The sequence below is a fragment of the Nerophis lumbriciformis genome, linkage group LG11 (assembly GCF_033978685.3).
Source record: "Nerophis lumbriciformis linkage group LG11, RoL_Nlum_v2.1, whole genome shotgun sequence".
Classification (NCBI taxonomy): domain Eukaryota; kingdom Metazoa; phylum Chordata; class Actinopteri; order Syngnathiformes; family Syngnathidae; genus Nerophis; species Nerophis lumbriciformis.
In genome coordinates this window covers 29,974,827-30,000,946 of record NC_084558.2, presented here as the reverse complement: position 1 = coordinate 30,000,946, position 26,120 = coordinate 29,974,827, and the positions used below count along the sequence as shown (strand labels likewise).

The 26,120-nt window shown below is 41.9% G+C and overlaps 2 protein-coding genes across 2 annotated transcripts in view; one reads left to right on the top strand and one right to left on the bottom strand.

Annotated features, from left to right (window-relative positions):
• The window catches only part of styk1a (serine/threonine/tyrosine kinase 1a), a 46,161-nt gene extending 40,608 nt beyond the window's left edge, over positions 1–5,553 (bottom strand). The window contains exons 1-2 of the mRNA XM_061966879.1: positions 5,513–5,553; positions 2,491–2,549 (exon numbers count right to left, since the gene is read on the bottom strand). Of these exons, the coding sequence (XP_061822863.1) occupies positions 2,491–2,548 (58 nt within the window). The 5' untranslated portion in view covers position 2,549; positions 5,513–5,553. The remainder of the gene's footprint in view (positions 1–2,490; positions 2,550–5,512) is intronic.
• A 1,361-nt stretch (positions 5,554–6,914) lies between these two features.
• The window catches only part of LOC133611019 (chloride channel protein 1-like), a 32,543-nt gene continuing 13,337 nt past the window's right edge, over positions 6,915–26,120 (top strand). The window contains exons 1-11 of the mRNA XM_061967865.1: positions 6,915–6,989; positions 14,271–14,559; positions 14,634–14,765; positions 14,852–14,980; positions 15,057–15,268; positions 15,338–15,416; positions 15,510–15,635; positions 20,432–20,516; positions 20,605–20,706; positions 20,770–20,854; positions 23,606–23,758. Of these exons, the coding sequence (XP_061823849.1) occupies positions 6,939–6,989; positions 14,271–14,559; positions 14,634–14,765; positions 14,852–14,980; positions 15,057–15,268; positions 15,338–15,416; positions 15,510–15,635; positions 20,432–20,516; positions 20,605–20,706; positions 20,770–20,854; positions 23,606–23,758 (1,443 nt within the window). The 5' untranslated portion in view covers positions 6,915–6,938. The remainder of the gene's footprint in view (positions 6,990–14,270; positions 14,560–14,633; positions 14,766–14,851; positions 14,981–15,056; positions 15,269–15,337; positions 15,417–15,509; positions 15,636–20,431; positions 20,517–20,604; positions 20,707–20,769; positions 20,855–23,605; positions 23,759–26,120) is intronic.

Sequence of the window (26,120 nt, the reverse complement as noted above, 5' to 3'; positions counted from 1 at the left end):
CCTGCAGACTGTATTGATTTATATTGATATCTTGAGTTTTTTATGTTGATTTAATAAGAATAAAAAAAATTTAAAAAAAAATGTATTTATTATTTTTTCAATTTATTCCTTGTACGGCCCGGTACCAATCGATCCACGGACCGGTACTGGGCCGCGGCCCGGTGGTTGGGGACCACTGGTGTAGATGGAGCCAGGCGCGTAAAAAGCGACCGAGTAACTGTAATATATTGTATGTATCGATTATTAAAGCTTATTTATATAGGCACTTAAACATGCAAAAGGGTTTCCTTGGCTCCTTAGTGTACATAGTGTATATACCCCCACCCCCCCATTTTTTGTATATATTATTTTTCAAATCACCTGACATGTATATTGTGTATATGTACATCATTTATCCATTTTTTTAATGTAGTTTTTTATATACATGTTACAGGTTATACATATTTTATTATTGAATGTATCAAATGTGATGCATATTTAATGGTCCACAATGGAAACAAACCTTTTGGCTTTTCGTGCCATCCATTTGCCTTTTGAAAGCATTACATGGATTCAATTATTTAAGATGTCAATAAACTTCTCAATCAATCAATCAAAGTATGTGCTGATTTTAGAAATAATGTACACATCATTGCACATGTAATATCTCACCATGTTACAGTTTAATTCTTTGAGTTTTGGGTTTCAGCAGCACAGGCGTGCTTGCAAGCTTTAAACACTGGCAAAAAAAGATATATACTGTTCCCAGGGCTCTTGTGTAAGTGCAGGCTGGTTTTAAAGATAATGTACATGTCGATGTACGTCTAGTATATCAAAATAAACATTATAATAACAGAGGTGTAATACCACCAAGTCAGGCTTCTGATTGGACAAAATGTGCATGACAGCAGGTGTCTGCATTTGTGTGCAGACAGAGACAGTTTTGAGACCACACTTGTGTGGATGGAGATGGTTTTAACCTTGGATATGCGTTTTTCAAACTCTCTGTGTTGGTGTGGACATGGCTTAAGGCTTCTGTGGTTGTTCGAGGTTAACAAAGCAACAACAGAGCATATAGCACTACCCACAATGGAAGTGACCACATATCCAACGCTGATTGAGAGTTAGGTCGAGCCCTGGGCTGTCAACTCATGGTTCGGCGCGGCTCTTAAAGGGGAACTGCACGTTTTTTGTAATTCACAATCCTTGTGTAAGACAAGAAAACATATGTTATTACTTTTTTTAATGCATTCTAAATAGTAAATCAATGCAATTAAAAGTATGCTTACAATAGAGCGTATGTAAGTCGCTATATTTTGCCTATAAAACGCTTAAAGAAACATCCAAACATTTCCATCAAGGTTTTATTTACATATATGTAATGTAGTAACGGGCACATTTCATAATGACATTTAATATTTATGTATTTTGCTCATTTTAAGCATATGCGGCGCGTTGATTTAAAAATTGCATCTCTTAGTTTGCTTTTTCCTACAACATCACTGTCCTACAAATCTCACTGTCCCTTTATTTAAACTGTCCACCATGGGTGCCCGAGCTTTCAGCCGCTCTGCCCCACATCTTTGGAACTCTTTGCCACCAGACCTTCGTAACTTACACTCAATATCCCTCTTCAAATCAAGACTCAATACACACCTATTCCTGACTGCTTATTCATTGTAATAATCTTTTCTTCTCTATCTTTGTTGTAGTTATTATTGTTGTTTTTATCCAATTTGATTTTATTGTTTTGATTTTGTATGGTGTCCTTGAGTGCCCAGAAAGGTGCCTTATAAATAAAATGTATTATTATTATTATTATTACTCACTGCAGACTTCGTGAGAGCCAACAAGCGTAACAAAACATCACTTACTGTTTAATGTCTGCTCTCACTGGGATGCTGACTGCTGCAATGTTGATATATTCCTATTTAAATGAAGAATGACTAAAAACAAAAGTGGGGTGGGGTGAAACCAAGCGGTGAAACAAAGTCTTTCTTGCCATTTCTTGGATGTCAAAGTTGACAAACTTCTCAGATTATGTCCTGATCCTTCTATTATGCAGGTGAGAGACATTATTCATGATCTAGAATTAACTAGTTAAATTTGTCTTTGATCACAGCGCCACTATGGATAGTTTGTCTGCGTTAGCGCTTATAATAACAATATCACCAATAGTTGGTTAATATTCAAGTCACAAAATGTAAATGGAGTATTGTTGGCGCTTTTTGGGTGATTATTTGTATGGGCGGAAAAAAGGACTTCCCATTGACTCTGTTGTAGGCAGACTTTTATTTACATTTATTTACGATTTAGAATTTATACAAAAAAATACATTCTTTTTTTTGGTCTCTCATAATGATTGTGAGTGATAGGTAACAATTTTTTTAATGTGCAGTTCCCCTTTAAGGCGCCGGGGAGTGACATACTGGTGCATACAACATACTGGTGCACATGGCGCTCATTACACAGAGAAAGGCAAAGAAGATGATGATGAAGATGAGGTCTTACTGCACAGGTTGTCGCCAGTTGCACACGTGTCACTCGAATTTGTTGAGTTGTTGGCCATGCTGGAGTGGACGACAAAAACATGTTAACAATTGTCAAAAAATAAAATCCCATGGCGTTAACATCAAGTTCAGCAGGATATATTTTTAATATATTTATAGGCTGTAAATATAGTTTTAATTTTATAAATTTTATGTGGTATTGTTTTCACATTTATTTTAAGTTACAATTTCTTTTTCCGGTATCTATTATTAAAATGTACATTTGACTCTGTTGTACATTACTTTTAATCAACCGATAATAAAAAAAACGATACCGATAATTTCCGATATTACATTAATTTATCGATATTACATTAATTTATCGGCCGATAATATCGGCCTACTCTAATCAGGGGTGTCCAAAGTGTGGCCTGGGAGCCATATTTAGCCCATGGCTCTTTTTCTTTTACTGGCCACTGCAATATTCTTAAAATAGAATACATTCATTATCAGTGTTGGGACTAACGCGTTACAAAGTAACGCGTTACTGTAACGCCGTTAGTTTCGGCGGTAACTAGTAATCTAACGCGTTATTTTTTTTTATTCAGTAATTTAGTTACCGTTACTACATGATGCGTTACTGCGTTATTTTACGTTACTTTTGATGTAGTATCGGCTAGAAACAGAAGCGCTGCGGTGTCGTTCTTCTGAATCTTCCTCTGTCACAAGCCGGAGAGAAGAAAAGAGGCGCGGTCTATGTGTGTGTGTGTGTGGGTGTGGGGAGGGGATGAGGCACACAAGTTTTTTTTTGTTTCATACATCAAACCGCGGATCACGTGATCCGCGGTTTGATATATGAAACTAAAAAAAAGTTGTTGGCACGTTCAGTCCACACACAGCGTGGTCATGGCGAGCGGAGTAACGGAGGAGCTTGAACGCCCCCGCCATTGAATCGGTGTGTTTATAAGTGCAGACTCGGTTGTGCAAAACGAGGGTTTTAAACACATGCTGAACGTGCTTGAACCACGTTACGACATCCCGTCGCGCACCAACTTCAGCAATAAGATTGTGCCAGATCTTTATGAGCAGGAGAAGAAAAAAGTTGTGGATGAACTATCCCGAGCATCATCTGTTGCGCTCATGACAGACGGGTGGACGTCCAGCGGAACTATAAGCGCTCACTTCATCACAGCAGACTGGGAGATGAGAAGACACGCCCCCTCTACGAGAGTCACCTTGCGCAGGTACTGACACAAGCAGTGGAGGAATGGAAGATAAAGATATCCCAGTCACACGTGATAATGCCAAAAATCAAATAATTACAGAGAATGAGGCAGGACTGGGACCACAGATAGGTGCTTTGCACATGTAGTGAATTTGGCATCACAGAAGGGAATCTCAGTCAATAGGATGGAGCGCCTCTTTGGGAGGATCAGGAAGGTTTCTTACTTCCACCCAAGCACAACAGCTGCTCATGTGCTTAAGACAAAGCAAGAAATGCTAAAGCTGCCTGCTCATACATGATGTCCCAACGAGGTGGAACTCCACTTATGATATGTTGGAGCAGCAGGCAGCTATATACTCTGCATTGACCCACAACACCCTGAAGACAAATGTCACCCTGTCTGATGATGATGTGAGAGTGGCAGGTGAGGTCCTCCAGGTGCTTAAACCCCTCAAAAGTGTTCCATCTCTACTGAGCACTGAAACTTCACCATCTGTGTCAATGATCCTGCCACTGAAAACAAGTATTCTACAATCCATGGCTCCAAGTGTGGAAGACAGCAGCATCACTCCAGATGTCAGGCTTTATGTTTCAAGGAAGATGATGTGCCTTCTTATGTTGCACTTTAACTTGTTTTTTATTCATGGTCATTGGTCCAAGTTTAAAGAAAGGAGGAATGCCTTTTTATGTTGCACTGTTTTTCATTAATTATGTTAAAAGGAAAATAAAAATGTATGTCAAGTTGATCAACAGATTGTATTATTCTCCAGTGCAATAACAGTACTGAAATGAAGGCAAAAAGGGCATTAATGGGAGCTTTAAAAAAAAAAGAAGAAAAAAAGAAGTAACTAAATAGTTACTTTTCACAGTAACGCATTACTTTTTGGTGTAAGTAACTGAGTTAGTAACTGAGTTACTTTTGAAATAAAGTAACTAGTAACTGTAACTAGTTACTGGTTTTCAGTAACTAACCCAACACTGTTCATTATTAATTATTATCCAATATTACAGTTATAAACAGCTTAGCATTCATTGACATACATTGGGGCTGGTTTTAGCATTTTCCACAAAATGTAATTGTTATGTGTACAAAGGCTCAGGAGACATCTCTACTAAAAAATTAATACAAATCAAAATATTATTAATGTCTCATACTAGTTCAAAAGCCGAGCGTAATAGGGGAGTCGGCAAAGGATTGAAAAGTGGACAATCATAGCAAAAAGGAAATATTCAATGGTCCCCTTCTAACCCCGCCCAGTGGGACAACACAACATGTCTCACTCTAACATTAGGACACAAGAAAGTTTGTCAATGTAATCTATTACAGGCATTCGTTAAACCTTTAGCCTTGCCTCCTGCAATTTATTTACCACGATGCATTTGTGTTGGCATAAATACTGCCACATTTCTTCCTGACTAGTTTCCTCAATGGATGTGACGGAACCAGTTTGCCTGCCGCCTTCTCTCACGCTCATTAGTGCATGAGCTTACACAACAAGAGACGAGGCGTGCCACACACATGAAAACACACGCCAGACGAAACTAAACCCCTCGTTGAAAGCAGCGAGACGCAACAAAGTCAAGCATTATGTCCCTCGTCCCGCGTTGTTGCTCAAACAAGGGTGTCCAAAGTGAGGCCCAGGTTCCAAAAAAAAAACATTATAACCAATATCTGAAGCAAATAACTTGAATTGTCTTAGTCCATCAGATATCCGGGAAAACATGACCTTGCTGAGCTTAATCATCAGGTGTGGTTGAGAGTGGAAGAAGACATAATAATGACGCATTAGTAGGGGTGAACAAGAGCTCGCCATCTTACCTGTGCGTCCACTCAGGTGTCAAACATCGTTGTCTGTGCTCATGTTGCGTCCACACCGGCATGTATTGTCACTGTGCTTGGCCACGCCCCCCCTCCTCATCAGCTGAAGACCGAGCCGACTGCTGATTGTTAGGCCGCGTGGTCATGTGACCTTTTGAGTCACGACACACCCGAGGCAGCAGTATCACCACAGGCCGGTTCCACCACATGCTGGGATTGATTGAGTGAAGTCCGGTGAGTCAGCCAAAAACGTGAGGGCTCTCTTGAGCAAGGCAGTATAGGTGACATTTCTGTTTAGAAGCCATAAAATAAAATAAAAATGTGCAGCTAATATTGTGACAGTGAGCTGAGCCACGATCAACTACTGGAACAAGATGATTATAGCATTCTGATGTAATATCCACTCTGTGTGTGTAGAATAGAATAGAATAGAATAGAATAAAACGTACTTTATTGATCCCTGGGGGAAATTCAGCACAACAGTTCGCTCACAATAGACAAGAATAATAATAAATATAATAATATAATATATATAATATATTATTAGGGATGTCCGATAATGGCTTTTTGCCGATATCCGATATTCCGATATTGTCCAACTCTTTAATTACCGATACCGATATCAACCGATACCGATATATACAGTCGTGGAATTAACACATTATTATGCCTAATTTGGACAACCACGTATGGTTAAGATAATGTCCTTTTTTAAAAAAAAATAAAATAAAAAATAAGATAAATAAATTAAAAACATTTTCTTGAATAAAAAAAAAGAGAAACAATATAAAAAACGGTTACATAGAAACTAGTAATTAATGAAAATTAGCAAAATTAACTGTTAAAGGTTAGTACTATTAGTGGACCAGCAGCACGCACAATCATGTGTGCTTACGGACTGTATCCCTTGCAGACTGTATTGATATATATTGATATATAATGTAGGAACCAGAATATTAATAACAGAAAGAAACAACCCTTTTGTGTGAATGAGTGTGAATGAGTGTAAATGGGGGAGGGAGGTTTTTTGGGTTGGTACACTAATTGTAAGTGTATCTTGTGTTTTTATGTTGATTTAATTAAAAAAAAATATATAAATACAACGATACCGATAATAAAAAAAACGATTCCGATATTTTCCGATATTACATCTCTATATATTATATATATAATATATAGTGTATAAATAATATAAATATATTCTACATATACTACATATACTCTACATTTAAGTGCAGTCAAGAAGGAACATATGCATTATACATGTATGTGTGTGTGTGTGTGTGTGTGTGTGTGTGTGTGTGTGTGTGTGTGTGTGTGTGTGTGTGTGTGTGTGTGTGTGTGTGTGTGTGTGTGTGTGTGTGTGTCCGGTCACATTGAGGCGGTCAGTGCTGAGGTTTATTTTAGACTCAGTGACGGCGTGTCAATGGCCGCAGATACATCCGACTGGAAGGGTCTGAGATACAAACCAACGCTGGTCAGTGTTGTTGTTGTTGTTGCCATTGTTGCCAAGATGAGACGCCATGTTGGAAACCATCCTTTGCATATACTTGAGCAAAAGCTGCATGTCATTCTCGCACGGCACTCCTGCGCTTGCAAAACTACTGAGCCTGTTTGACTTGTTGCTGTGTGTGTGTGTGTGTGTGTGTGTGTGTGTGTGTGTGTGTGTGTGTGTGTGTGTGTGTGTGTGTGTGTGTGTGTGTGTGTGTACAGTTGGACTTCAGCCCGTCTTAACATCTTACATATCCACATGACACACGCACACACAGTCTAGTTGTTTCCTTCTGTGGCCTCCTCCAGCTGCACCTTGTTTCCTCTTCAGACTTGCTGAAGAGGAAACAAGGTGCTTAATGGCCATTAAGCCATTAAGTCATGTCTTAATGGCCCTCACATAGTCATGTGAGTAAGATGCTATGTCAGGTCTCTGACAACATCTGGATTAGCAGACACATGTTGATAGGTCACCATTGAGACGTCATCTAGCCAAGTCGTGGCGCTCCATGACGGCGCTCGACGAGCGCGGCGCAGCTGTCCTGAGGTCAGTTTGCCCTGAGGTCAGTTTGCAAGCCGCACGGCAGTAGTGGACGGGAGAGAAGATGAAACACGATGAGAGTTCACCAGCAATATTGGATCACACCCCGACTAAATTTAGCCGCCGCTTCACTTTCATCAAGTCGAGGAAGGAAAGACGAGGAAGACGTTGGCTGGATCACGATCAATATGCTGAAGGGGGAGTAGGTCGACATCATATGTGTGTTTCTTTTAGACTAGAAACAACAATATAAGATAAAGTATAACTATAAACTAATAACTACACTGCAAAAAGTCAGTGTTCAAAAACAAGAAAAAAAAAATACAAAAATGAGGTGTATTTTATTTGAACTAAGCAAAATTATCTGCCAATAGAACAAGAATTTTATTTTTTTTATTTTTTTGCCCTGTCCAGCTTCTCAGGCAAATCATATAGTTGATGTAGATGCCCATGTCGGCTGTTCAGATTTACTTTACAAAAGAGAAGTGTAGGATACTTCTCTTGTTGCCTTATTTGTATTTGACTTTATTAAATGTATTTATATTATCATTTAGTGCAGCCGGGCCGCAGCAGGAGGGGATAGAAAGAGAAAAAAAAGAAGACAGAGGGGGAAATTGTGGGGACAAGAGGGGGATTAGACAGAGAGACAAAAACAACAACAGCAAACAACAACAACAACAACAACAACAACAATAGAGCAACATCAGCAAATACGACATGTACAAATATGATGGTAAAAGTAATAGCAAATAAGCAGTTAGCGAAAATAAAAAAATAATACAGAAATGACAATGAGCATTATTACACTACAAATGGAGCAATTCAAATACCAATAGAAATAGCACGATTGATAATGAACAATACCAATACTTTACCTTTATTATCAACAATACAGTTGTTCAAATGCAACAATACATATACGTAATGATAACTTGAGATACGAAAGAATGCAGAAAAATGGAGGGGGAGAAAGAGAAGCAACCTACATTAACCTTGTAGATTGTTATAGTAACAATAGGTTAAGCTTTGTCCGTGTGCCATGTGTTATACCCAGTTTACCCTAGGGCAACAACGTTAATATATGTTTGATGAAACGTGATTATGTGCATGAGTATGCATATGTACTTGTATATGTACAGAATGTGTATATGTGTTTGTACAGTGAGTGTATATGTACAGTATGTGTATGTGTATGTTTGTATATTGAATGTGCGTGTGGGTGTACGAACTTTATGTAAATATGTACTATATTTGTGTATGTATGTGGGAGCGTATGTATGTATGTATGTATGTGAGCATATGTGAATTTGTATGTACAATATATTCGACTCCAAGAGTGCGTGGGAGCCAGAGCACGGCCCCAGCCCCCCCGAGAGCCCAACCCACAAACAGTAGGCGTGGTGCCCAGGGAACCAGGGACCACCGCCCCCACGAAGCCAAGCCGGCCAGCGACAGGAGCCCGGTCCACCGCACCGCCCACAAGGGCCAGCAGCAGGCCGCAGACAGACGCACCCGGCAGAGGACAGGGCACGAGAAAAGCAGGGGACAGCCAGACCCCAAGCCAGCGAGAGACCACACCCCACACGGGAAGAATGGCGGGACGGGAAGACCGCCCCCGCCCCACCGGCAACCGGGCCCCCACGAGCCCACCCCCCACCCCCGGAGAGCGCGGCGAGGCCATCCCCCGGCCACCCCACCCAAATCGGCCGCCGCAGGACCACCCGGCACGGGGCCACGGGAACCACCCACCCCACCTGCAGGGACCCCAACGATGGAGATGGAACAACCAGCAACCGCCCCGCCGAGTTCCCCTCCTGAGGGAGGGGAAAAATTAAAAAATAATATTAATAAAATATATTAAAAAATAAATAAATAAAAAATAAATAAAAAATTTAAAAAAAGATCACAGACATGCTGACACACAAGGTCACTACCCCAGCAACTGGCCGACTCGCAGCACCTCGGAATACCTTGCAGCACCAAGCTACCACAATAGACGCAGGGACTAGACCCAGCAGGCCCCAACCAAGACGGGCACCCGGAAGGGATGGACGGTGGGACCCAGGAGCTCCAGACACGCAGTTCGGATGCAGTAGCCTGAGGCGTCGACCCCCGCCTGACAGGCAGGCCCAGAGCGTACCCCCAGAAATATACATACATACATATATACATATACATACACATACACATACACATATACATATACATGTACACATACACACACATACACATATATACATATACATACACATACATACACATATGTACACATACACATATATATATATATATACATACATACATACACATACACACACATATACATACATATACACAGTTAGTCAGCCCCGACAACCACCACGCGTGCGCGCTGCCACCAGTCACAACATCAGCCACACCCCTGCACCAGACCCAGCAGCCACGGGCGCCCACACCACAAACAAACGGCAGCAGAAACAGCAGCCGCAATACCCCCAGACAGCCAGCACCAGCCAATCAAATCAAAGCGATCAAAAAAAACTGCGACCGGCAACCACACGCCAACAGGACCACGGAGACCAACCGGCGCCAGCCCGCCAGTCAGCCCAAACGCCAACACGCAAACAAGAGACACCAACACCCCCCCCCCCCCCCCCCCCACCCCCACCACCAAAATACCCCACCACCCCAACCCAAACCCGCACAAACACACCACCGCCCAAACAACCGAGACACAGCATCTAGACCAGACATGGGGGCCACGCCGTCACCACATCAAGTCACCAACAGAGACCCCACAGCGCAAGGTCGGGCCACACGGGCACGGACCCCACCCAACAGGAAGTGAGACCCGCGCTACGCCACACACAAATAAATAATACGATTTTAAAAATAATTTAAAAAAATAAAATAAAAATAAGTAAATAATAAAAATAAAAGTAATAAATACATTAAAAATAATAATAATAATAATAATAATAATAATAAATGAATAAAAGCCTGGCAGGCCACCAGACCACAGTCCCCGCCGGCCGACGAGGCAATGAGGGGTGCGCCGAACCCCAAGCCCCCCATGCATGTGTACAAGGCCCCCAGAGTGTCTATTGTGTAGTTAAAATTAGGAAGTCAGCCGTTACAGCCGACCTCCAGTCCCTATTGATGTGTGTACTGTAGCGTGAGTGAGATATGTATGCTTGTGGGAACTAATAATGCGATTAAAATTGGGGGACATCAAGGTCATGGTGGGTCCCAACCAAGCCGAGCCCCCCAAATCCTAAGTGTCTAATATGCAGCTAAAAAAAAAAAGAACAAGAAAATTCGACTTGTCAAGACTTTCCAAAACAAGTAAAATTAGCTAATCTCAATAAACCCCAAAATACCTTAAAATAAGTATATTCTCACTAATAACAAGTGCACTTTTCTTGGTCGAAAAAAAATTATTACACCTTTTTGCTCAATATGTTGAAAAATATTCTTAAATTCAAGATTCAAGATGATTTATTGTCAATTCTTAACATGCACAAGACACTTAAGAACTGAAAAGTATATTTTCGGCACAGTCCCACTAAGAGCAGACATACGTTACAGGGAGACAAATGGGTTGTACTTGTATAGCGCTTTTCTACCTTCAAGGTACTCAAAGCGCTTTGACACTACTTCCACATTTACACACTGATGGAGGGAGCTGCCATGCAAGGCGCTAACCAGCACCCATCAGGAGCAAGGGTGAAGTGTCTTGCTCAGGACACAACGGACATGACGAGGTTGGTACTAGGTGGGGATTGAACCAGGGACCCTCGGGTCGCGCACGGCCACTCTTCCACTGCGCCACGACAAGACAAGACCGCCGATGACGCAGCCGTTTTTACGGCGCTAAGTAAATGCTAGTGCCATTAACTTGACATAATGATATGTGCTCGGCATTACATTTCTTGAAACCAGCAAACTTATACTAAAAACTAGTTAATTTTTCTTAATGGAAAGGCAACAAGGCAACCGCTTGTTACTCTCAGGGTCTCCTAGCCGCTCAGGCAAATCATTTGGTCTAAAGATGCATTTTTCCATTGATAACATGACATCATCGCGCCAAGTGCGTGCTCTTTCGGTCAATTAGTGCGCATATTTACAGCCCGGCCCCCGGACAAAAAAATTTTTTATTGTAATTTTGAAGAATTATCTGAATGTGCATGAACTATTTCTGTTCAAAATTGTTAGAAATGTCACATGTTAAATGTTTAAATATTAACTGTCAGTTTACTGTACTGTGCCAACTGTACTACTATATGATTACGTATTTTCTATTGTGTCATTGAAAATAAAACAGCAAAGTTCACTTGGCTGTCATCTGTTTTAATTATGAGACACATTTGTGTCAAAATCATGATTTTTTTTTTACACGCTTGAAGTAAGAAATTATTACTTTAAAAAAGTAGTTTTCTACTTGTGAGTGTTGATGACACGGCTTTGCAACAGTTGATATTCTAGTTCAAGCATGTTTTACTCAATATAGGTCATAAAATCTCAGCAACAAGCTGTAATATCTTACTGAGATAATTTAGGCCTGCGATGAGGTGGCGACTTGTCCAGGGTGTACCCCGCCTTCCGCCCGATTGTAGCTGAGATAGGCTCCAGCGCCCCCCGCGACCCCAAAGGGAATAAGCGGTAGAAAATGGATGGATGGATAATTTAGGACCAAAACCCTTAAAACAAGTAAAACACTCTAACATAAAATCTGCTTTGTGAGAAGAATTATCTTATCTGACAGAAAATAAGCAAATATGATCCTTATTTGAGATATTTAATCTTACTTAGATTTCAGTTTTTGCAGTGTAATGCTGTTCTTGCTGACTGTGCTCTAATGACATCATTGACCATCATTAACCATCACAAACAACTTTATTAAATTACTAATCCATGTCCACCTCTCAGCGACCACTAGGAATTTAGTTTTTCCCCCTCGTGAGTGCGCTTTCTTTGTTTATATTAAAGAGTATTATTTTGACTCACTATCTGTCTCTCGCCTGCTGCATCTTGAGATCACGTAACTGAATGGTAAATGGGTTATACTTGTAATGCGCTTTTCTACCTTCAAAGTACTCAAAGTGCTTAGACACTATTTCCACATTCACCCATTCACACACACATTCACACACTGCTAACCACGACCTATCAGGAGCAAGGGTGAAGAGTCTTGCCCAAGGACACAACGGACGTGACGAGGTTGGTAGAAGGTGGGGATCGAACCAGGTACCCTCACGGCCACTCTCCCAACCGCGCCACGCCGTCCCCTGAAGCTGAAGCCGTACTCCTCGCTTCAACTCCTGGCAAGAACGACCAGGCTAACAATCGAGGCATTGGGATTCATCTACTCTGCTTAATGCTCTAAAAAATATCCAAAACCCGATCCATTTACATGCCGTGACATGAATATCAACCAAGCTAAAGCGACATTGTTATTGTAAGAGATAACACAGAGGCACTACTTTTCTGGCGGAGTGACACATTGCCTTGTTCACACTGCGCCTCTAACTCCGAGGGAGTAGTCAGTTACGAGCTGGCTTAAACTGCTAATAACATTGGTTGCAACCCGCCACAAAATAAAATAAAGAAGACAAAGCTTGAGCTGCTCCTTTGAATTAAGAAAAGTTCCTGCTAGGTTATAAATCATGTATTGTAGAGAGCTGTGGTACCAAGCCAAACCTTAACAACTTGATACTAGATGGGTCTCAACTAATAGAACACAGTGTAAGATCCAACAACATCCAACAAAATTTGAGGAGTGAGGATTATTCTGAATTTACCAGCTCAAGGGGAGTACTGTAAATACAAATACATAATACTATAAATATGACATGTTATTATGAATGTGCATGTTACTACATTGCATATATACTTGCAGCATGTACTCTATGTACAATACCGTTTGGGATGTTTTTAGAGTGCCTTATAGGCAGAATACCCATTATTGTTAGTCACTTCTTAGTAGCAGTTTTGTACTATTTTGAATGCACAAAAAAGGAAAATATGTGTGCTCTTGTCTCAAATACGGATTGTGGCTAATGGGTCAAATTACGAAAAAAGTGCAGCTTTCTTTCAAAAAGGTACACATCCAGTTTGTATGCATCTACTGTATGAGATCTATCATCTACGTACAGCAGGGAAGGGATTCGTATGGCCCCATTGTTGGGTGGATCTTCTGTGAGAGGAAGAGGGAGGTTAATCATTTTGCAATGCAATCTGCTGAAAATGATGGAAAGCGCTACTTTATATAGCAACTGGCGCAGCATTCAAAGTTTAAATTGCCACAAAACACATTTGAAAATATTCAACACTCTACTGCCATCTAGCAGCGAAAGTGGATAGTGATTCCCCAATACGTCACGTTTTATGTGTCAGGTAAACCGCAACGAATGGGGCCATATGAATCCCCTTAGCATAGTGTCTTTCTCCGTTGCAATAAACCTACCATAAAAGTTCTGCACTGTTTGTATCTTTGTAAAGGGTAAATTTAGGAAAATCAGCAAATACTATTTGTCACCACCTTATGTGTACTCTTCTGGCTTAAGTTACCTTTCCTTGCACATACCACAAAATATGGCCATACATCTCAATGTTGTAGTTATATGTCTTCCCCAGATGTCAAGTGGTGATAACTGTAGAGTGGTCACGTGGTCATGTCTACTTTGAAAGCAGCCGGTCTCTGCCAGGTTGTGGACTCAGTAGTCGTCTTGCTTTGCTGCTTGTCAGCTCTATGGCGAGTACCAGGAGCAACAAAGAGGTCCCGGTGAGCGGGAGGCCAGGCGACTGCTGACGGAGCAACAAATCAAAAAGCATGGCCACCATCCTAAGGCCCGTCTGCATGGGTTTAGCCGCGGGAGTCAAAATGGCTTCCAGGGCCACCGACGCAGCTTCCAGCAGAATTGGCAGAAGAAGCGGCGGCAGTCAGGCGTGGCGGCAGACGCTGCCGAGGATCCAAGTTCCGAGTCTAAACTAAGTTCCTCAATAAAGAACAGACGCACCTACCCCAAGTGTAGAGGTGAGCCTTAAGAAGAAAGCATCCACAAAGACTTTGCCACTTAAATGTTGGTTTCTCTCGCTTGGTGTCACTAGATTGCGTCGTGCATGTGCAGAACTTCCTGGTGAACCGGGTTGGAGAAGACTGGATCTTCTTGGTCCTTCTCGGCATCACCATGGCACTCGTGAGCTGGACCATGGACTACGCCAGCGCCAAGAGTCTGCAAGGTAAGACCACACAAACGGCGAGCTGAAACTAAACGTGCTATCAACTTGACTCTGTGCTCTGTGGTTCTTCCTGTTTGCTCCCTCAGCCTACAAGTGGATCCACGACCAGCTGAGCGAGAACGTCCCCATGCAGTTTGTGGCCTGGGTATCCTACCCGATGGTCCTCATCCTCTTCTCTTCTGTCTTCTGTCAGCTAATCGCTCCTCAAGCTGTCGGTGCGTACCTCTTCATATCACTAGCATGAATGGATCTTCTGGAAGAGCTTAGCCGTGATTGAAAGCTCGCCTTTAGGTTCAGGCATCCCAGAGCTGAAGACCATCTTGAGAGGTGTGGTCCTGAAGGAGTATCTGACCTTAAGGGCCTTTGTTGCTAAGGTTATTGGTCTGACGGCCACGCTGGGCAGCGGCATGCCGGTTGGCAAAGAGGGTCCGTTTGTGCACATCGCCAGTATCTGTGCCGCCGTGCTCTGCAGGTTCATGTCTTTCTTTTCTGACATCTACCAGGTGAGCTCATTCTCCTCCTCTCACGCACCTCCTCGTGCTCCTCCCCTAATCCTCCTTTCTCATCAGTAGAACCCGAACTGTTACGCCGACATCTTGACAGTGGGCTGCGCTGTAGGAGTGGGCTGCTGTTTCGGAACGCCACTTGGAGGTGTCCTCTTTCTCCGTCTCTTGGACCAATGCATGTGTCCATTTTTGTCTTGTTGCTATGGCGCTAATGCTTCTTTTGTCTTTCCACTGGCAGGTGTGCTCTTCAGCATCGAGGTCACGTCCACCTACTTTGCCGTCAGAAACTATTGGAGGGGATATTTTGCCGCCACATTCAGTGCCTTCATATTCAGAGTTTTATCCGTCTTCAACAAAGATGCTGGTCAGTCATTAGATGGTGTCCTCCTCCACTGTGCAACATTTACAGTAGTTTCTAATGCAGATTTAGTTGTGTCCAGAATTGTTCAACATCCAAATCAAATCAAATCAAATCAACTTTATTTATAAAGTACATTCAAAATTTACCACAGGGGTAGCCAAAGTGCTGTACAATAGGCAGGTTAAAAGATAATACGAGAACCGAGCAAACACAACACAACACAAACAGAGCACGATAAAAAGTAAATAACTAAAATAAATAGAACATAAACATTAAAAACAGGTTCACAGCAGGTGTACTATGGGGCGCCACAGCAGGATGGATATCACTCAGTGTTAAAAGCCATGGAATAAAAGTATGTTTTTAAGAGAGATTTAAAAACAGGAAGAGAGGAGGCCTGTCTAACACTCAGAGGTAGGTCGTTCCAGAGCTTGGGAGCAGCAGCGGCGAAAGCTCTGTCACCTCTAAGCTTCAGCCTTGTGTCAGGGACCGTCAGTAGCAGCTGATCGGCTGATCTTAGGGATCGGGTGGGGCAGTAAGGCTGAAGGAGGTCGGAGAGATATGTTGGAGCGAGGTTGTTTAGACATTTAAAAACAAATAGAAGGAGTTTAAAATTGATTCGGTAACGCACAGGGAGCCAGTGAAGGGACGCTAATATAGGGGTGATGTGCTCACGTCTGCGGGTCTGTGTTAGCAGACGAGCAGCAGAGTTCTGCACGAGCTGCAGGCGGGCGAGGGAGGCCTGGCTAATGCCTACGTACAGAGCATATCAGTAGTCTAGAAGAGTCGAGATAAAGGCGTGGATTAATTTCTCGAGATTATGTCCTGATAGAAACGGTTTCACTTTCGCTATTTGCCGTGATTGATAAAAGCTTTTTTGTACGACACTGCTGATTTGTTTTTCGAATTGAAAATCTGAGTCGAACAAACATGCAGTTATGATAAACAAACTGAACTGTTACAAAAATCATGTCCAATACATTCAGTTAAGTACCGTGTGCCCCTTACCACTTACGCACCTGTTCTGCCAGAGAATAAGAAAACAAAGCAGGACGGATCAGTAACCAGCAGGTCTTTGGATCCCTCCAAATTATCCTTTTAAAAACACTACCCACAAATCTAACAACTTTTTCTTGTGTTTTGATTACGATGGGTACTGAATTCAGTAATTTTATAGACTCCAACAAAAGTTTGCTGGTAATCCTGGGTCAACTCAAACAGTACCGTTTTTGGATACCTTGGTTGCGCTCGACATTGCGTCCTGTGGGAAACAAGCAGTCAAGCACTCAGAGTGGCCTCAGCCTGACTGCCTCTAGGTAATATTACACTTTTTTTTATTCCAGGCACTTAAAGTACCAGTAGAGGGGGAAAATAAGTCGACTTTTTTCTCGGCCCTGTCTACATTAAGCCTGATAACTCCTTAAACGGATACTTATTGAGCCTAAGCCCTGTGTCAGCCACACTAAACCATCGTTTAGGATTCCACTCCTTGGATAATTTTTTACGGGTAAGTGCGCCGTTCTTAGCTTCGTGTAAACTCATTGATCGTTTACAAAATGAGTTCGGAGAGGAAGTGACGTCAGAAAGACCGCGCCCCACACAGGAAGTGACGTCAGAAAGAACGCACCACAGCCCGCTTCATAACAAGCGGCTTTGTAACTCGGAGGCAACCACTGGAAAGATGGAGGCGAGTCATTCAGACATGCCCGTGTTTCTCCTTCTTGTACGTGTACAGACGCTTGTGGAAATCCCACATTAATACCTTAAGAGAAGGAAACGCGCAATTCCAGCTATTTCAGATACACCACATCTCAGACGGCAACATAGCAATGTTGAGAGATGGCTTTGGATAAGGCCTGGAAGAACGGCAGCCTGGTGGGATATGTTTGTCACCGAGTGTGTTGTGTCAGAGGAATGGCAAGAGAACTTTCGAATGTCCAGGTCAGCTGTGATTCTACGTCGCGAAAAACTTTGTCGATTTGTCGAAGGGGAGCCAACGAGAATGCGGGCTCCCGTGGACGAGGGAAGACTACGGAAAACAGTGAATGCATTTGAACTGGCAAAGCAGACTATCAGTTTTTGTCTGCAATTTATGTCGAGCAATTACTCAACGTCTAGTTTTGTACTCCATAATTAATGTGAAGCCATGAAGTGGTTGTGGTCGTTAAGTACGACCGCCAATTTCAGCCTACAAGCACAGGAAGGATTGCAAGAAGGGACAATGAAGGTGAAGGCAAAATAATGAGGAATGTCCTGACCATATATCTACATCCCTAGATTTATTGTTGTAAAATGTTCTTTATCACATTGTATACTTTCACATGTGCATTAAAGATATGATTCATGTATGATGGCTCAGGTGTGATTCACTACAATAGTCTAACAGCTGCTGATGGTGAGGCAAGCAAGGTTGGCTGTTAAGAGAAATGTGGCAATAGTCTACATTGAAACACAAATTAAGGATACACTTCCAGGTCAGAGGTAACTATGACGTAATATATATGCGCACCTGCCATTTTCCGCGCATGCGTACTAGGTCTGTGGGGGGGCGGGGTTGGGGGGCGGGGTTTGGTGGTAACGGTGGTGTATAATGTAGCCCGGAAGAGTTAGAGCTGCATGAGATTCTGGGTATTTGTTCTGCTGTGTTTATGTTGTGTTACGGTGCGGATGTTCTCCCGAAATGTGTTTGTCATTCTTGTTTGGTGTGGGTTCACAGTGTGGCGCATATTAGTAAGAGTGTTAAAGTTGTTTATACGGCCACCCTCAGTGTGACCTGTATGGCTGTTGACCAAAAATGCCTTGCAGTCACTCATGTGTGTCTGTAGAAGCCGCATACAACATGTGACTGGACTGGCACGCTGTTTGTACAGGTTGTAGAGGGCGCTAAAGGCAGTGCCATCACGGCACGCCCTTATTATTGTTGTTAGGGTGAAAATCAGCAGACATTCGAGAGAATAGTTGCCCTGAAATTCGGGAGTCTCCCGGAAAAATCGGGAGGGTTGGCAAGTATGACGCTGTCAAGCGCCATTCATGTAAAACTCGCAGGCCGCACTAATATTACATTTTCATATCAAGGTGCGGGCCGCGTGTCTGAGACCATTGGTTTATACATAGCACAAAGCAAAAAAAAAACTTTGTATGCAGTGTTATTTCATTTTAAATTTCAAAAGAGTTTTGTGGCTCCCATTGTTTTCTTTAATTTGTGAAACGGGTCAAAATGGCTCTTTGAGTGATAAAGGTTGCCGACCCCTGGGCTAAGGTTATCCAGGGTAAATCCCACCTAACCTTATCCTTGTCCACACACACACAATGGTCGTTTAAGACCCCCTGCCCCCCTCCGTCAGCCGGTGCAACACGACCTAATACGCGTGCGCGTAAAATGCGCACGTCATAGTCACCTCCAGTGTTGCTTTGTGCACAAGTTCTTAAATGTAACTTATCTGAACAATATCCAGTGTTGTGGTATTTCAATTAACTGGAATCCAGTGTGCTGTGGGGCCCTATTGTAGTGAATCACACCTGAGACATCATAAATGAATCAAATCTTTAATGGACATGTGAAAGTAAATAATGTGATAAAGAACATTTTACATCAATCAATCTAGGGATCTAGATATCTGGTCAGGACACTCCTCACTCTTTTGCCTTCATCTTCATTGTCCATTCCTTTTTGGTGACTTTATATACTCTGGACCTAGACGTTAAGACATGGCGGACAATAACTGATATAGTCTGCTTTGCCAGTCCAAAAGCATTCACCGTTTCTCGTAGTCTTCCCTCGACGGCCAGGTAATACAAAGCACACGCTACCTTTTTTTTATCACATCCACAGGAGCTTGCATTCTCGTTGACTCTCCTTTGACAAATGGACAATGTTTTTCGCTAAGTAGAATCACAGCTGACATTCGAAAGTTCTCTTGCTGTCTGAGAAGTGTTGTATCCCAAATAGCTGCAATGGCTTTCTCTTAAGGTATTCATGTGTGATTTCTACAAGCGTCTGTACAGATGGAAGGAGAAACACTGGCATGTCTGGATGACTCGCCTCCATATTTCCAGTGGTTAGCTCCGAGTTACGAAAGCGCTTTATTATGAAGCTGGCTGTGGCGCGTTCTTTCTGACGTCACTTCCTGTGTGGGGCGCGGTCTTTCTGGCGTCACTTCCTCTCTGAATTCAGTTTGTAAAGGATCAATGAGTCCATACAAAGCTAAGAGCTGGAGATTCAAGGAATACACGTAAAAAATTGTCCAAGGAGGGGGACCTTAAACGATAGTTTAGTGTGGCTGAAACGATGCTTAGGCTAAATAATTATTCGTTTAAGGGGTTAAATGACTTAGTGTAGAAGCAGCCTAACAGGGGAGCTCATTGCATTACACCGCTCCTCACAGGGTGAAGTTGGAGTTGCAGACGGTTAATACTGTTTCTTTCATGCTTGAAGCAAGAGCTTAATGACTTAAAAACATGTTATTTCTGACCAAACAACTTTAAAAGCATAATCTTATCCAAAATGTAAAATGTTGGTAACAAGTTAAAATGACTGAGTGTTTGAAATAAACTAAGCAAAAACAACTTTGTTTTATCCCCCTAAATATAAGCATACTATACACTGTTTCAATATTTTAAAATATCCCTTCTTTACTATAAAATAGTAAAAAAAAAAATTGTGTTTCTTAAATTTGTGCAAGTTTGTGAAGTGTATTCGATGCAATGTTAACCTTGACATGTTTCGACCGTCATCTGCAGTCTTCCTCAGAAGTTTTAAAGATGGTGCTTCAGGTTCTCCCGCACTTTTTGCCTTCCAGGCACCATCACTGCTCTCTTCAGGACAAACTTCAGACTGGATTTCCCCTTTGACCTCCAGGAGCTTCCTGCCTTTGCTATCATTGGGTGAGAGAAGTGCGAGCAGGATGCTAACCGTATCAGTCGCATCTGGCGCCGCCGTTAACCCTCCCCCCACTTTGACATGTTTGTGCAGCATCACCTGCGGGTTCCTGGGGGCGTTCTTTGTCTACCTCAACAGACAGGTGGTGCAGCTGATGAGACGGCCCAACACCGTCACACGTTTCCTCAACAAACAGTGAGTGTGTGCGTGAGTGTGCGACGGCGTCACTCCTGGTCCTGCTCTCTGTCTCCCTCCCAGCCGTCTGGTCTTTCCTGCCGGGGTCACCCTGCTGATCGCCACGCTGACCTTCCCTGCCGGGTTCGGACAGTTCATGGCCGGAGAGGTCAGAGGTCATACTGTACCTTTACAACGCCGCAAAACTCACTGACATGTTTTAGAGCCCGATTGTGTGACGGACGTTTACCTTATTGGACCGACATGCAGAAACGAGAGTCGTGGAGACATATATTTTGTTGCTACGGAGCACGAAATACACAAATATGCAGCTACTAGGCAATTTAGGAACACGCAAGCGGAGCAACGAGGCAATCCAGGAAAAAGTATTAACGCACTTGTGCATCAAAAAAGTTAAGTACGAAAGAGGAATAGCCTCAAAAATGGCGGATGGAAAGTAGTGAAGCAAAGAAAAAAAAACGAGTAAATATGGCGATCGTCATTACCAGCAAGTGTGAATCCACAGTAACGGTTCTAGGACAAAAAGACACTCATTCTACAAACCCCGTTTCCATATGAGTTGGGAAATTGTGTTAGATGTAAATATAAACAGAATACAATGATTTGCAAATCATTTTCAACCCATATTCAATTGAATGCACTACAAAGACAAGATATTTGATGTTCAAACTCATAAACTTAATTTTTTTTTTGCAAATAATAATTAACTTAGAATTTCATGGCTGAAAAAAAAAAGAGATTACTCCCTATATGTGTATATGTATGTACCGTATGTATATATATGTATGTATATATTTATATATATGTATGTGTGGGTATATGTATATATATATATATATATATATATATATATATATATATATATATATATATATATATATATATATATATATATATATATATATATCTGATTATATATTTTTTTATTTCTGATTACTATTATTATTAATGTATTATTATTTATTTTTCTTTTTTTTTCTTTTTTTTCTTTGTTTATTTAATTGATGTATTTGTAGATATTACTTTGTTTTTTTTTGTTGTTTCTTTCTTTTGGGGGGGTGGTATGGGTGGGATTTAAACAAAAATATTTTGACATTTAGGGCAGACAATAGATATATGACTTATGTGAATATGATGTAATGGATAGGAATGTCTGATGCAGGATGTCAATCAAAAAAAAAAAAAATAAAAAAAAAAAAATTCATGGCTGCAACACGTGCCAAAGTAGTTGGGAAAGGGCATGTTCACCACTGTGTTACATCACCTTTTCTTTTAACAACACTCAATAAACAATTGGGAACTGAGGAAACTAATTGTTGAAGCTTTGAAAGTGGAATTCTTTCCCATTCTTGTTTTATGTAGAGCTTCAGTCGTTCAACAGTCTGGGGTCTCCGCTGTCGTATTTTACGCTTCATAATGCGCCACACATTTTCGATGGGAGACAGGTCTGGACTGCAGGCAGACCAGGAAAGTACCCGCACTCTTTTTTTACAAAGCCACGCTGTTGAACACGTGCTGAATGTGGCTTGGCATTGTCTTGCTGAAATAAGCAGGGGCGTCCATGAAAAAGACGGCGCTTAGATGGCAGCATATGTTGTTCCAAAACCTGTATGTACCTTTCAGCATTAATGGTGCCTTCACAGATGTGTAAGTTACCCATGCCTTGGGCACTAATGCACCCCCATATCATCACAGATGCTGGCTTTTGAACTTTTCGTCGATAACAGTCTGGATGGTTCGCTTCCCCTTTGGTCCGGATGACACGATGTCGAATATTTCCAAAAACAATTTGAAATGTGGACTCGTCAGACCACAGAACACTTTTCCACTTTGCCTGAGTCCATCTTAGCCGGCGACGTTTCTGGACGGTGTTGATAAATGGCTTTCGCTTTGCATAGTAGAGCTTTAACTTGCACTTACAGATGTAGCGACAAACTGTATTTAGTGACAGTGGTTTTCTGAAGTGTTCCTGAGCCCATGTGGTGATATCCTTTAGAGATTGATGTCGGTTTTTGATACAGTGCAGTCTGAGGGATCGAAGGTCACGGTCATTCAATGTTGGTTTCCGGCCATGCCACTTACATGGAGTGATTTCTGCAGATTCTCTGAACCTTTTGATGATATTATGGACCGTAGATGTTGAAATCCCTACATTTCTTGCAATTGCACGTTGTTCTTAAACTGTTTGACTATTTGCTCACGCAGTTGTGGACAAAGGGGTGTACCTCGCCCCAGCCTTTCTTGTGAAAGACTGACCATTTTTTGGGAAGCTGTTTTTATACCCAATCATGGCACCCACCTGTTCCCAATTAGCCTGCACACCTGTGGGATGTTCCAAATAAGTGTTTGATGAGCATTCCTCAACTTTATCAGTATTTATTGCCACCTTTCCTAACTTCTTTGTCACGTGTTGCTGGCATCAAATTCTAAAGTTAATGATTATTTGCAAAGAAAAAAAAACTTTATCAGTTTGAACATCAAATATGTTGTCTTTGCAGTGTATTCAACTGAATATGGGTTGAAAAGGATTTGCAAATCATTGTATTCCGTTTATATTTACATCTAACACAATTTCCCAACTCATATGGAAACGGGGTTTGTTGTATAATTATTGAAATGTACTAATGGAAGAATGAATCAGACTAATTGCATATCACTTCCTTTGCCGCACCCACTAGATATTAAGCTGCTTGCAATGCAAACAGGAAATGCAGGCAGAAACGAGAAACAATAAAATCCCATGACACTATTGGTTGGTGAATTAATAATGTCATCTTCCTCTTCATTTATCTCGTCCTCGTGGCAAGTTCACATGTCAATGGAATGATGATACTTTGTGTGCTGAAGGTCAAAGGTCAACTCCATCCTCACTGCCCCTCTCTCCGCCCTCCCCTCCCAGCTGATGCCCAGGGATTGCATCAACTCTCTGTTTGACAACTACACTTGGACTAAGATCTCCACGTCGCCACCAGCCGGCCTGGGCCTGTCCAGGGCGTGGCTTCACCCCGACGTCAGCGTCTTCGTCGTCTTGCTGCTCTTCTTCCTCATGAAGGTGCGTGACACCACGTGGTCATTCTTCTTCTTCTTTTTTTCTGCACATCGAAAGTACGAGCAGCTTCAGCAGCTTCCCGAAGCAACACACACACACACACACACACACACACACACACACACACACACACACACACACACACACACACCTCAGATTGTGAGACAATGATTGGTGAAAGGAGCCTTAAGGTCTCCACTGTTGCTAAGCAACGCACCATCTTAGATGAGATCTGTTTACTATGGAGGCGGGGGGTCAGGGGGGTGTAACCTGCAGCATGAAGATGAATTATAAACAGCATTCATCTTTATCCTTTTTGTGCCCTATTTTTGGACGTTCAACTACAAAACACAAAACCAAAACAGTTGGCATGTTGTGTAATTCGTAAATAAAAACATAATACAATGATTTGCAAATCCTATTCATCCATCCATCCATCCATTTTCTACCGCTTATCCCCTTCGGGGTCACGGGGGGCGCTGGAGCCTATCTCAGCTACAATCGGGCGGAAGGCGGGGTACACCCTGGACAAGTCGCCACCTATTCAACTTATATTCAATTGAATAGACTGCAAAGATAAGATACTTAATGTTTAAACTGAGAAACCTCTTTTTTTTTTGGCAAATAATCATTAACTTAGAATTTAATGGTAGCAACACATTGAAAAAAAGTTGTTACAGGGGCATTTTTACCACTGTGTTACCGGTACATGGCCTTTCCTTTTAACAATACTCAGTAAATGTTTGGGAACTGAGGACACCAATTTTTTAAGTTTTTCAGGTGGAATTCTTTCCCATTCTTGTTTGATGTACAGCTTAAGTTGTTCAACAGTCCGGGGTCTCCCTTGGGGTATTTTAGGTTTCATATTGCGCCACACATTTTCAATGGGAGACAGGTCTGGACTACAGGCAGGCCAGTCTAGTACCTGCACTCTTTTACTATGAAGCCACGCTTGGCATTGTCTTGCTGAAATAAGCAGGGGCGTCCATGAAAAAGACGTTGCCTGGATGGCAACATATGTTGCTCCAAAACCTGTGTGTACCTTTCAGCATTAATGGCGCCTTCACAGATGTGTAAGTTACTCATGCCTTGGGCACTAATACACCCCCATACCATCACAGATACTGGCTTTTGAACTTTGCGCCTAGAACAATCCGGATGGTTCTTTTCCTCTTTGGTACGAAGGAAACCACGTCCACAGTTTCCAAAAACAATTTGAAATGTGGACTCGTCAGACCACAGAACACTTTTCCACTTTGCATCAGTCCATCTTAGATGAGCTCAGGCCCAGCAAAGCCGGTGGTGTTTCTGGGTGTTGTTGATAAATGGCTTTTGCTTTGCATAGTAGAGTTTTAACTTGCACTTACAGATGTAGTGACGAACTGTAGTTACTGACAGTGGTTTTCAGAAGTGGTCCAGAGCCCATGTGGTGATATTCTTTACACGCTGATCTCGTTTTTTGATGCAGTACAGCCTGAGGGATCAATGGTCACGGGCATTCAATGTTGGTTTTCAGCCTTGCTGCTTACGTGCAGTTATTTCTGCAAATTCTCTGAACCTTTTGATGATATTATAGACTGTATATGGTGAAATCCCTAAATTCCTTGCAATAGCTCGTTAAGACATGTTGTTCCTAAACTGTTCGACAATTTGTTCACAAAGTGGTGACCCTCTCCCTATTCTTGTTTGTGAATGACTGAGCATTTCTTGGAAGCTGCTTTTATACCCAATCATGGCACCCACCTGTTCCCAATTAGCATTTTCACCTGTGGGATGTTCCAAATAAGTGTTTGATGAGCATTCCTCAACTTTCTCAGTCTTTTTTGCCACTCGTGCCAGCTTTTCTGAAACATGCTGCAGGCATCAAATTCCAAATGAGCTAATATTTGCAAAAAATAACAAAGTTTTCCAGTTCGAACGTAAAGTATATTGTCTTTGCAGTCTACTCAATTTAACATAGGTTGAAATGGATTTGCGAATGATTGTATTCTGTTTTTATTTACAATTTACACAACATGCCAACTTCACTGGTTTTGCGGTTTGTACTTCCACATTTCCTAACCGATTCAAAGCATTCCAACATGAATACGTTCAGCTATTTGGGGACGTAATGGCTATTTGTTGACATTTTCCCCCAAAATTCCCCCATTCAGCCCAATTTTCCATGACAAAATTCCCAGAGAAGATGAATAGGCAATTTCCAAGTTCCCACATTTGTCAACAGATTTAAACCATTCCAGTCTTGAAACATTCACTCATTTAGAAAATCCCATCGTTCATTATCAATAGCGCTATTTCTATTGGTATTTGAATTGCTCCATTTGTAGTGTAATAATGCTCATTGTCATTTCTGTATTATTTTTTA